This window comes from Paralichthys olivaceus, chromosome 19 (assembly GCF_024713975.1).
Source record: "Paralichthys olivaceus isolate ysfri-2021 chromosome 19, ASM2471397v2, whole genome shotgun sequence".
Classification (NCBI taxonomy): domain Eukaryota; kingdom Metazoa; phylum Chordata; class Actinopteri; order Pleuronectiformes; family Paralichthyidae; genus Paralichthys; species Paralichthys olivaceus.
This window is the reverse complement of record NC_091111.1, coordinates 15,129,701-15,142,965: the sequence shown is the minus strand read 5'-3', so window position 1 is coordinate 15,142,965 and position 13,265 is coordinate 15,129,701. Positions and strand designations below refer to the sequence as shown.

At 43.9% G+C, this 13,265-nt stretch overlaps 1 protein-coding gene across 1 annotated transcript in view; it reads left to right on the top strand.

The window, feature by feature from the left end:
* Positions 1 to 13,265, top strand: part of LOC109635938 (protein eva-1 homolog C) — a 213,771-nt gene that overhangs the window by 85,978 nt on the left and 114,528 nt on the right. The window contains exon 3 of the mRNA XM_069515164.1: positions 9,342 to 9,444. Within this exon, the coding sequence (XP_069371265.1) occupies positions 9,342 to 9,444 (103 nt within the window). The remainder of the gene's footprint in view (positions 1 to 9,341; positions 9,445 to 13,265) is intronic.

Genomic DNA, 13,265 nt, shown 5'->3' with positions numbered 1-13,265 from the left:
CACTGTCATTTCTTTTCACTTTAAATTAAACATGTGTCTTATATTAAATCATAAAATGTGGAAATGAATGAAGACAAAAGTGAGAAACTCGTGAATTTAGTAATAATATTATCTAACACGAGAGACACACTTTTAAGTCTCTGCTTGTTTTTTTCTTTTCTTTCCTAATTCTGGGTCGAGTTCAAACGACCAGTGAAAAGTGAGAATGTGCAGCTGTTTTGTCCTCGGAGTAGGAATAGCAGGGAGTTTCCAGCCAGCTCCCAGGAACTGAGGAGATGGTTTGAGAGTCAGAAAACTCCCCACAGGCTCTGGTCCGTCCGCTGTGTTTCCAAACTACTGTTCAGCTCTGACCCTTTAAGCAGCAGCGGCAGGAGCAGCTTCCTCTGCTGTGAAACAAGACAGAGAGTGGGAGTGAGAACAGAGGGGAAAGTATTTTTTTTTTTTGTCCAGTGCTGATCGGGTGAGGACAGGAAGCTGAATATACTGCCACTTGTTTTCTAAGCACATGGTTGGAGGAATATTGGCTTTGTGCTGTCGTGGAGTGTCTGGGGCTACATCCACTTCACATTTTCATGTGTTCATTGTTTTTCCAGCTAAAACGGTCTCAGTCCAAATAAGGTTTTTGGCTCAGTTTTAATCCCACTCCATACTAACACACTGTATGTCGTGCTCATGCCAGTGTAGACAGGAAAGACAAGCCGTAAGGAAAGACAATAGAGCCAGCAACGCTTGTAATTGATTATCCATGTTGCGTTCTGCAGTGTTGCCGAGGCTAAAGCCGGTTGTTTTCTTCCGGGCGGGGGTCATGTGGTCACGTGAAGATTACGTTGTGACCAGAAAGACAATCAGAAAACATATGTCATCGTTTCCACACATTTCAATTTCTGCCCGTCCAGACTAAACCAAACTAAAACGGGGGCAGCAACGATTCAAAACTTCTCAGCGGCTCTAAAACTAAGTGTGGACGCCGGGCGCATCCATGGCAGAGAAGATTCATTTTCAGTAGTAGTATGAATGAAAATGATGAAGGCAGATCACACAGTCTGCACACGTTCACTCACTGCAATTGCCCCAGATGCTATGGTATGAGCGTCACATCTGCTTATAGCTGATTTGTATTCATACCTAGTCAAACCCCTCCATCTTCCTGAACACATGCATTAAACTATATGGAAATACTCATGCTACCTAATTGCAGCTTTTTAGATCCCTGTTGTTATTATGGCTCAATATGTAATCAAACTGTCTCCTTCAGTATGATTACCTGTGGACACACAAAAGTGGACAGAGAGACACGGGGGAAAAAAAGAAAAAAGACTTGTCAGAGGAAGAACAACACTGGCGTCTTTGCCTGTTGTTTTTATGACAGTAATGGCATGCCCAGTCTCCCTCCCACCATTCACCACTGGACCGGGACATGGATGGTTAAGCAATTAGGCCAGTTTTGATAAAAGATTCATAAGTCACCCCAGTGGACAGAGCAAAGACAAGCATTCTGTGGGTGAATGTCTACTGCAGCGACTTCAGTACTCAAGAGAACACGCATATCATGTCCTATCGCATCTGTAGCGGGTGAATTGCGTGTTGTCTGTGGATGTGTAGGTCCTTGCTGATGTCTGTAGTTTTGTTTTCAGTGTGGAAGGGATGCGGCGACTGACCCGAAAACACGCAGCACGTTGAATCCAGTTGTCACGTCACCTCAGTTCACCCATGAGATGAGAGTATACATCTTATCTGTGGAGACTCTCAGTCATCCAGGTCACGGTATCTGCACGAGTTGTAAAAGTGCAGCTGGCCGAGATAATGTGGACAACACCTGGGTCCAAATCCAAACACAGGAAGTTGACGCCTTCTAAGGAAACTTCAATGCAGTGGGTAAAATATTAAGTTCACTTTTTAGGAAGTCAGAGGAAACAGTCTGGATTGTGGAAACAGAAGCTCAACGTCCAAGTGTATAGAAACACACACACACACACAGGTGAGAGGTTGTGTTACATGTACCTGAATGTACGTATGTCTCCCGAGCACTTTATGTCTATTATTTTTGTGCAGCAGCCTTTATGTCCAAGACAAATTTCCCTGGAGAAAAATAAGGTAATCTTGAATCTCAACTCTGCTACGTTGTGGTTAGCACTGTAGCCTCGCAGTAAGAGGGTTCTCGGTTCGAATCATTTCTGTGTGGAGTTGACATGTTCTCGCTGTGTGTGCCTGGGCTTCCTCCTGCAGACCAGAGACCTGCAGATTGGGGTTGGGTTAATTGCAGACTCTAAGCTGACCGTAGACTGTGAGTGTGAATGGTTGTTTGTCCCTGTGATACACTGACACCGTGTCCAGGTTGTACCCTCTCGCCCAATTAGTCGGCTGTGAATGGCTCCAGCCCGAGACCCGTACAGGATAAAGATGATGGATCTGCTGTTATTTTTTCACTTTATCCATTTAATAAGCACTCGTCGAGTAAATTCAATGACTGCAGCTTAGATGTGAATAGTTAGTTCATAGCCCAACTCCAAACTGGCACTGCTCTTGTTTTTATAACATCAGTTAGGAAGTGTTGATGTTGCCCTCGTCGTTTAAAGAAGAATCTGTTTTGTATCCTCCGTTTACTGTAAAAATCTAAACGTGCACGAGCCTCAGCTGATGAATCATGTGAGAAGAAGCTGTTTATTTTTAATGCCAATAGTGACTTCATCAAGATTTTGCAACAGATTTAAGCCTCGCAGAGAAAAGCAGGAGCGAGTTGCAACAAAGCCCAGAGGAACTGGTGTGAGATCTTAATTCCTCCAATTCCTTGGTGATCAACCCGAGCATAAATAAACTCTTTCAGTGATCGTAAAGTTATTTTCAATATAAACCAATGTGACAAATGAGCTCCGAGGAGAAAAAAAACATTTGTTTTTCCCATCTCGTCTATTTTTACAGGAATTTTTCCCATCAAGTTTATTTCGGGAAGAATAACCATGACAAAGTATTTTGGCGCTTTTGATATTTGGATTTTGAGAGTGCCAGAAGTGTGCCTCTGTGAAGGAAGTGGGGTTTGTCTTGTTAGATCTTGCCCTCTCTGTCTCTTAAGTTCCCCTGCAGCTCTACCTGTGCAATTAAACCGGCAGATCAGATGATTCATGCGGGACATAAACAGCACTTTTTTCTCTTGAGTAATGCTTGTGAATATTACCACCAGGATTCCTGGTGCGTTCCATTCCACCCAGCTTAATCCTTCCTTTGTCACAACAGCAAATTGAGTTTGGAGATGGTTGAAACTGAATATTAAAGCGCACCCCTTTATATGCCTGTATGTGTAGAAAGTATATTTTGCAGGAGAGCTAATTTATACAGCTATATCTCATCGGTTAGAATATTAAGTACCGTCAGCAAAGCCACTGTGTCATCATAACATCATGTAGATTTATCTCAGGATGAGCCTGAATGCAGGTTTGCTTTGCTTATGTCATTGCCGTTAAGGAAGTTCCAGACAGGCTACATTAACTGGAAGAAATGCAGTTACCTACCGGTGGAGCAGGTGAAGAATGCATTAAGAGATTTCAGGTCGACTGTAACCAGACATCCACTCTGTGTGTGGCAGCTTTTTTTCAGAAGCGGAAAGCGATGCGCACGTGTACTTTTTCTCACACTTTGGAAGAATTGAAAGTGAAGATAAGAAACTGATCATTTGAGCGACGGTGTGAATATTCCCATGATAAACAGGCCGTGGATTTTTGTTTGTCCTTTTCATTGATTTCTTCGTAGAGTCCAATATCAATGATTTCTGTTTATTTATTCATTAGATTGATCAGTCGCAACCTTCACCAGTTCCCATTAGAGCGTAAAATAGGAGGTAATTGTGCGTCACTGTTGTTGCATGGATCACATTACCAGTTATGGATCAAGTCATGGCTGTGGATCGATGAGCTCGGCCCTGAAGGTGAATGTCGTTAGGACGCCTGATAATCAACTAGAAATCGGGGATGCTTTAGTGGCAGCAGTAATATGAATCCGGTCGGTTTGATCCGATTGGCTCGTTTCACAGTCCCGTCAGACAGCTGGTCCAGAGTCAGCACGGACACTGTATCATAATGAAATATGCATCCCCAGCTTCCCCCCCCCACCCCTTTTCAAAAAACCTCTCCTGACTCGCCCCATGGGAGAAACGTTTGCTCCGACTGTTTAAAAGTGTCACACGTAAATTTTGTGTTGGCTCGACAGCTTTACAGGCCTATTGTTGCTCTTTGGTGAGTTTGCGGGGCCGTGAATTAGGGGAAGGAAACCTTATTTGACTGATGTTGATGTGGGGGTGAGTTACACAGACGGCAGAGCCAGAGCCGGATAAATAAACTCTTCTGTTCCAATAAGCAAAGACTTAAAGCATCAATCCATCCATCGTACCAATGAAAATCCAATTAGTTTACCTCCTTTACTGTGTCTCCGTGAAGTTTTTGTGATGATGCAGCTCTAAATAAGTGGCTGCCATAGTCGTCAACATATTTTCACAACATTTTGAGTTACAGCTCACGTATTGTGGAACTGCATTTTTTAGTGTGTGCCCTATCTTCTATGACATTATGGTGAACATTTACCATATTTCCATGGCCCCCTCCGGGCTAAGACGGCCAAAGTTGAGCTTGATCCTGGAGCAACAGCACCCACCGCTGCTGTAGTTTGGGTCAAACCAAATCGTCGCCAGGTCATTTTGAAAGTTTGATTATTTGACTTCCACCGTATCGGACTGAAACGGACGTTAATGAATGATGTCTCTCTTGGCGACAACATTCATAGAGTCACTTTCTCTTTTGCAAGTTTTCTTCAAGGTAAAATTTTGTTCTGCTGCTTTAATTTATTCAAAAATAAAGGTTTTAAGAAGGAATTTAAAAAAAGCTGGAGAATCAGTTTGTCTAAGTTCAATGTAGAACGACTTCCACAACGTGGGGGCTCTTGGAGCAAAAGCTGTTCCAAGGTGAGATAAAGATTTTTCCTCTTAAATAAATAAATAAATAAATACGTTTTTGCAGAAACAGACTCGCTTCAGACGCTGAAGATTTGGTGTTGAAAGCTAACACGGAGGGAGGGTAATGTTATAAGTGGCGCGTCTGTTTCATGCCTGTGCCGGTGACCTCCCCTAACTGGTTAGTGCAGCTGTTGCTTAGTTTTGATAGAGGTCCTGATAGCAGATAACACATAATGCTTTTTTTTTCTCTAACCATAACATGACGGGTGCAATGTGGGTTAGAGGGGAAGAAAAGGAGTGACATGGTGTTATGCTAAGTGACTTGTTTATTGTGATGAACACTGATGGAGACTGTGATACCTGAAGTCTTTGTTTGGAGTTGTCTTCACCCCACACACACACACACACACACACACACACACACACACACAGGCGAGTACTGTATGTTCCGTCACGCCGCCCTCACGTGTAAGAGCAAGTATTTAATTCTTTCACTTCCTTTAATTTACATGTGTTCATACACACATAACCCACTAAACCAAACAAGCCCTTGGCCCTAGTGAACCCTGTGAAACCCTCCTGGAGGTCAATGAGCTCTTTTTAGCGTCCACCCGTCCCCCTCCTCCTTCCTCCACCCGTCTTTATCTCCCTGCATTTGTTTTGATCCTCAGGGGTCATTAGCCAGACTAAATGTTTGTCTGCTCACAAAGGGAGATGGTTAATATGTTTCAACGCATCCATTTGTCAGCTCTCTTGTCTCTGGCCGCACGGTTTGTGAAAGGAGAGCTCAGCGTCTCAACTGGCATTTCAAGACTTACAAGCATTTCAGCACCTCCGGCAGGAGAGGCCTTCAGTGTGTGTGTGTGTCTGTGCGCATTTGTGTGTGCATGGATGTGTGTGTCTAGATGCATTCCTCCTTTAGGGTTGGGTTCCCAGCCTCTTGGTCGATATATCACCCCTGACATCATCAACGTGCAGTTTGGAGGAGAAAGAAAAAGGAACGTTTCACTTCCTGCCAACATGCTCCGTCCTGTCAGTCCACTCCAGTCAGATTAGCATGACTTACGAGAAGAGGAGAGAGGTGGAGAGAGGAGAGAGGAGGGGAGAGAAGTTCATTCAATCCTGTAACAACAATTATTCGCTCGAGGCGAGAAGACGGAAACCAAGGCGATAAATTTGAGAGTGAATGTTTTGTGTTGACAGGAAGTGGTGTTGTTGGCACAGTTTTAATCGTATCACACGGTGCTTTGCTGAAGCCTGGCTCTAAACAGGAAGCCAGCGGTCCAGAAAAAAATGGCCGTCCTAACAGCATTTGGCTATCAGTGGGGCGAAGGATCCATTTGTGTCTGTGATGAGTGATTCTTTCCTGCTGCTGGGCCCTCTCATGGTATTCAGAGCTGCAGGTTCCGCTCATAATTTTAGCCCCAGCGAAGTGTCACATGTTGACACTGCATACATGACCCAAATTTCTTTGTGTGTGTGTGTGTGGAGTGCATGTGTCTAGTATGTTCTATGCTTTGTAGATTTATGTCAGAATGGTACGGCTGTGTAGTCATATGATCAGTGGTGGAAGAAGAACTTTAGATCTTTTACTCAAATAAAAGTAGAAACACCTGCATTGTAAAACAAATCCTGCCATCAGAATTTAACTTAAGTAAAAGTACAAAACGTTCTGCACATATATTTACCAAATGTATCATTAATCATTACATCAATTTAATATTGCAGGTATCGAATATTCGAAGTTAAATTATTATATACTTCTATACATTTTGTAAATCCATCTAAAGGATCAATATATTCACATATTTACTCATAATAAAAAATAATAATATATAATTATACATTTATTAGTTGATTACATTTTGTACTGTTCGAAATCAGAAAAATGATAAGAAGTAAACGTCGTGGAGTAGAAGTATAACGCAGCAGAAAAAATAGTGCTATAGTAGGAGTAGGAGTATAGTTAATACATATCATTATGTTATAGTTAATATAGTAATCCACTGTGAAATGTATAATTATTAAAACAGGAACGGTACTATAATAGTATATTGTGTATATTGTGTATTTTTTACACCTCATCATTAATTGATGATCCACTTAGCTGCTTCAGTGTCAGAGTCCTGGTGATGTGCTCACTGCTTCACTGTCACATCCGTCGCTCTAAAACAGCAGAGTTATGGTTGATGCCGATGACGACACATCTACAGGAATATGTCTGGAACATTCAGGGGAGGGGTGGGGCCTGCAGGAGGCGACACTGTAAATTCCACTGTGGAAATCATGTGTTTTTGTTTACAGCACATCAACGCCAGCGTTGGCCTTTATCTCTGAAAGCTCCTTTTCATCCTGCGATATTCTTAGTTTTCTTTTTTAACAGTTTAACATCGGTCGCGCCCACTCGCTCGTTGTGATGTTCGCAGGCTTTTTTCCCCGAATATTCTCACACGGACTCCCTCCGACACTTTCTAGACATTTTACGAGGGGGCCGGCAGGAGAAGTTCTGGAAAACGTCTGGAGCTGCTGACTCAGACATTTGCGTAGTCGAACACAACTCCTCAAGAAAATGTGTGTGCACAGCACACAATGAATGATGAATCTATAGAGACTTAACCGACAGGAGAGGGAACAAAGTGCTAAATGATAAACCTGTTCAGTTATTTACTGAACACTGTATAATGTGAAATGTCACGCGCTCTGTATGGAGCTTTATGAAGTCATGAAACCAACCACGCAGACATTAGACGTGTGCAAATAGGACAGAAAAAGGGGTTGATTACCTGAATCAATGAGTTGTGTCTAATGTTATAATGTAGTGAATCAAGTTGTGAATGTCTCGCAGCAGCACATACCAATGCATCTTCACATTATGGAACGTGTGTGTGTGTGTGTGTGTGTGTGTGTGTATAAACGCCTCGTTGTTAAAAAGCAGTTACATCCTAATGAGATGTAAATGAGTACAGGAGGTGGTCTCCCACTCACTCAATGGGACGCCCCTCCACCTTTGAAGTCCTGATTTTTGGGGGTCCGGGGGTTGTCATAGTGATGCTCCCTCGTCCCCCTGACCGTCTCTGGGGAATTGGCTTTGATTGGAGTATTGACAAGCATGTGGCAGCCTCCTTCTCTTTCTCCCGTTCACTTCTCCCCTCCCTCCCATCGCTGTCTCTCGAGCTTTCTCCCAAGAAAGCACAAAGAAATCCGACGGCCTGCCACATCAAGTGCTGCAGTGACAAAAAGTATCGCCCTGAGAAAGAAATGCGAAGTCCCAATAGTGTCAAAATTCTTAGTTTGAATCCTTTCGTCTGTGAAAACGTATGCAAAGCACTTTATATTTAGCTGCTTTTGTTTTGAAGGTGCGTTTGATGATTTTGGAGGTCAAATCCGAAAGCCGTGGATATAAATATCTCATGCAAGATACGTGAGCGCAAGATAGAACATCATGTCGTGTGTGTGTGTGTGTGTGTGTGTGTGTGTGTGTGTGTGTGTGTGTGTGTGCGTGTGTGCGTGTGCGTGTGCGTGTGTTTAGTGACATTGATTTTTGCCACAAAGGGCGGTTGTTGGTGTCAGAGGGAGAACAGCAGTGGGCATCGGCTTCAGGCTGACCACCAACAAGGTAATCTGCCAGACAGACCATGCCGCTCCATCTGTTCCGTCTCTGCGTGTGTGTGTGTGCGCGCACGTGTGTCTGAATTAGTGTCTGTGGCAGACGCAGACGTTGTCACCTTCTGCAGTGTAAAGCTGAAGTCACCCATCTCGCTGCGAGATAACACGCACAGAAAAAGCCACAAAAACATTAGGGGAGGGAAAAAGAGGGACAGAAACAGACTGAGAGGTGGAGGAGTGTAAGAGATTTATGTGAAAACGAGGGAATGGGGACAACTCTGCGTCCACAGGGACACAGTGTTCCTGCAGCCACCCTCGGCTGAGCAGATCGCCCCGTCTTGTCATCATTGATCATGCTTAGCTGTCAATTGATGTGAAATCTATTAGAATGGAGGGGCTTTGAGGATGAATTCCTAACAGGCACCAGTAGCCTACAGGCCAATGACCTTTGTGCCCCCTGCAAGGTCAGCACCCCCCCACCCCCCTCCTTCTCCTAAAGAAAGAAAAGTTGCATGGCACGCCCCCCCCCCTCCTCCCTCCCTCTCTTCTCTTCTCTCAAGACCTCCATCATGTGGTCCTCTAATCAATTAAGCCGCATCTTACATTCCTCTGGTGTGAGGTCACGACAACGTTTCCTCCAGGGGATTTCTCTCTTGACTGACTGCTGCCCTCGTCCTCCTCATCATGTCTGCCCCCCCCCCTGTTTTTTGTACGAGCATTTGATTAACAAGCTTTGATTTTTATATTCCAGCCGCTCACAAGGGAACTCATCTATAATTCTTCTCCCTCTCCGCAGGAAATGAGCGGTGGCAAGAAACATCCGTTCTACGGCAGACTGTACCTTGGACCCAGAATGAATCAGCAGAACAGAGCAGCAGTCGCCTTCAGGATCACAGAAGGTTAGCGTCATATTCTTCTCTTTTTCTTTTACATTTCATTCAGGGTTTCAAAACGCAAACTTGTGCTGACTTAAGGTGTCAGTGTGCTTGAAAGAGAGTCCTCACTGAATCATCAAACAGCAACTGGAAACTCCACACACATCTACATCTTCATGTCCGTTAGGAACTTCATTTGTGTAACATTGGTGCGCATCATACGCATGTCACAGAAACATGATATAGTAATAATAGACTTTATTTATATGGCACAGTACATCACCTTCGGAGAAAGTGTTGAGACGTTAAGTCCATTGTGCGCTTCAGTTGTGGCCTTTAGGACAGATTTTACCAGAGGTGTTTGTATAATGATTACATGATTGATCAGTGATTTGAGGAAGAGGAGTTTCTTACAGACCTGCAATAAGTGTTTGCCTTTTTTTAACAATATAAGATATATTACTATGCATATCGACAATTAGTCTGAGCCTTAATAATACTGATCATGCACAGATGTCTACGAACTTTAAAAACCTTGGTAATTAGTGTTTTATTAGTGTTTTGATAAGTGTTTGTGTCTGGCAGTCAAGGTGAAAAAATACATACAAACTCGTCGGCGTCCTTTTACCTCAGGAGTGAAGCCTGATGGATCTGCACAGTTTTAGACACTGTGATTATACAGCGCAGCCCCTTAGGTGGGAATGTTTGTAACGAATGTGCAGCAGGGCGTTGCAGAAAAAAGGAAGGTGCACGTTCAGCAATCTCTCCCTTGGTAAATACAGCCTAACGAGACTCATTCCACCTCCTTTGTTTGCTGTTTTGTCAGCGGGCACCATAAAATTTACCTCATTAGGGTGGTAGGAGTGAGTTGTTAGCGTAGCGCCTCCAACAAAGAGGCCTGACTGGGCTGTGCCTCAGTAACACTATAATATTCTGTGGCTCGGTTGCAGACATATGAGGTCGAATGGACTATAATAAGCCACACAGGGGAGTTCAGCTGTTGCCAGGAACAAGAAATATCTCTGACGATGCTTAATTGGAAGAGAGCGGTGATAAGAGGTGTCCCACACAAACTGTTTCAGCCTCAGTACCCCTGACTGTGAGGTGAAGTGAGGTAACATGGTATAAATTCTTATGTCCTTGAGAATTTCATTCTTATTTGCCCCAACCATGCAAGCTCACGTCCTCTGAGCAGGCCCTCTGTGTGTGTGTGTGTGTGTGTGTGTGTGTTGGTCCCATATGATTAACATGAGGCCGCAGAGACCCGCAATCACGCCCGGTAATCGCTGTGCTAAATTTAACATGGGGGATAAGGGGAAATCGGGCTCAAATCAAAGGCTTTGTTATCTGCTCAGTGCTTATGATGTAGATTATGAAACTGCATGCTGATCTGATAAACATATGGGCAAGGAGCGAGGCAAAAACATCTGCACGCCTGCTGGCCACACAGTAGCGGGAAAACTTTATCCCGCTGCCAGCCTTTAATGAAAAAGAGGAAGTCGGCTGAAAAGGGAAATGTAGACACACAATTAGTGTGTGTGTGTGTGTGTGTGTGAGAGAGAGAGTTCCTAGTAAACCTGTTGGTCATGACTTGCTTGGCAATGGGATGAGGAAACAGTTCCTAAGTTACCTCGGGGACCGACTCTACTTGAGTGGAAGAATGAAAGGAGGAGGAGGATGGGGGTGAAGGGGTGGGTGGTGAGGACTTGGACGGAGGAGAACAGGAAGACAGATCGCCTATGGCAACCGGGACTTCCTGTCAGATCCAGGTCAGTAAGTTGCAGCGTGACACTGGGGGGGGGAAATGGTCTGTAATCGCAACAATCAACATGATTAGCGTGAGCAAGCTGCAGCCCCAGACCTCAGTCTGCCACCCAGGCTGCCGCTGGCCCACAAGCACCCTCAGCATCGCTGCATGGGAACAATGGAGGTGGGAGTAAAGGAAACTCATAGAGAACAGTGTACTGAGTGAAAGCTGAGTGATTGAGGCAAGAAGAGAGGAGACTGGAGGAGATGGAGGGATCCGCTTTAGTCCCCAAGTTCAACATCGTGACCCTATTTATAATATTTCACTTGGAATTGTGGGAAAACGAGGAACCTCTTCCTCTGCTGGGTCCAGTGCTGTGTCACAAACAAATAGTTCCCCCTTGGGAAAAAAACTGGACAGTGAAAAACATTTTTTATTCTATATCACAGCAGTTATGTCAGCCAGATGATATACTGATATGCACAAGACTACTCTGGTTGAGGAACCAAATAAAAAAATGCAGACTGGATCGACTGAAGATCGACTGCAGCACTTGTGGTGGTCGTTATGCACATCTGATTCTAGCTTTGCCACACGACCTTCTTATTCCCGGGATAAAAAGGTCACATACTGAAAAAAGCAGAAGATGAATGAATGAAGATAAAATCCACAAATAGTAAAAATGGAAAATTAGGAGAAGAAAGCAACAGTTTGCCCTGCAGCATCTTTATTCTAAATCCGGCTGGTGAGTGGTGATTTGTCAGTGACTCAGCATTCCCCATCCATCCATCTCTTTGTGTCTAAACATGCTGTCAATCACAGCCCTGGCACTTCCTGTTTACCTGTCCCATTGACCCCCTCTTTGGAGAGCCACCAGCGCTGAGTGCTCGCTGCAGCCCCGAGGACAAGCACTCACACGGCCAGCTTCAAAGTTAAGGCAAAGTTTACCCAGAGTTGAGCTTCCACAGGGCTGCCCTGCCGTCCACCGGGGTTGTGTGTCCAGATAAGGAGGCTGCTTCCTGGTCCAAACACACACACACACACACACACACACACACACACACACAGAGAAAGAGAAAAGAAAGAGACAGAGAGAAAAATGGGGGGTGGGAGGCAAACAGTGAAGTGTTATCACAGGTATCATTTGTTTGAAAAGAGACTCAGTGATTTGGAAAGAGTGCTGCTGTGTGTGAGTTTGTGTCGGGATTTGTTTAATGGACATTGTCCTCTCCATGCTACTGTTGGAATAGAACAGAGGATTAAATTACATCTTATTTAAAATTGTATATACAATAACACAGCAGGGGCATCGTGGTTAACTGGAGTCAACCCTGTAGTTGTGTCATTCCCCTCCTCCTGTTTTCCACATATTGTCTGTGTCTTTACACCAGCACATTATCCAACAAGATGAAATCAAGAAAGTTCTGTTTCACAAAGTACCTGAAAATAATATTTTTACATCCACCAAGGAGGTTAAGTTTTTTTCACCCCTGTCCATTTATTTGTTATTTAGCTGGTTTCCATGAAATCTTGTGAAGGGGTGGGGCATGATCCGAGGAACTTTATTTTGTGTAAATTAATTAAATTAATAACTCAGTATATATAATAGTCTAAAGTATCTAAAGTATTTATCTCAATATAATCAACCGCATATCTTCTTCTATAGTGTCTAGATTTATTGTCGACCACCAACATAAAAGAGATTCTAAGAAGCAGTCGTGTAATCCAGCACAATTGGATCTAATTGCCATTCGTCACCGCTGCTGCTTCACAGTAAAAGGATTCAACCAGCGAAACAGAGGGAGGCTTTTATTGTCCAGCAGCCACAGGAAATATGGTGCATTAGTCCACGAGGTTAGTGCCAGCTTCAATCATTCAGAAAAGACGTGGAGGAGGAGGAGAAGCAGAAGAAGACTTAAACCAACAGGTGACGTGTTGTTCAAAACTTAGTTGGACATCACCTCAGCAGCAACCTTACACTTGTAATAAATCCATCATGTTGTGTCCTTAATGGAGGAATAGTTTACACTTTATAGCATTTAAACTCCTGCAGTTAAAACACGTAGATGTCTCGGCTCTGGTATTTCACCATCTTCAG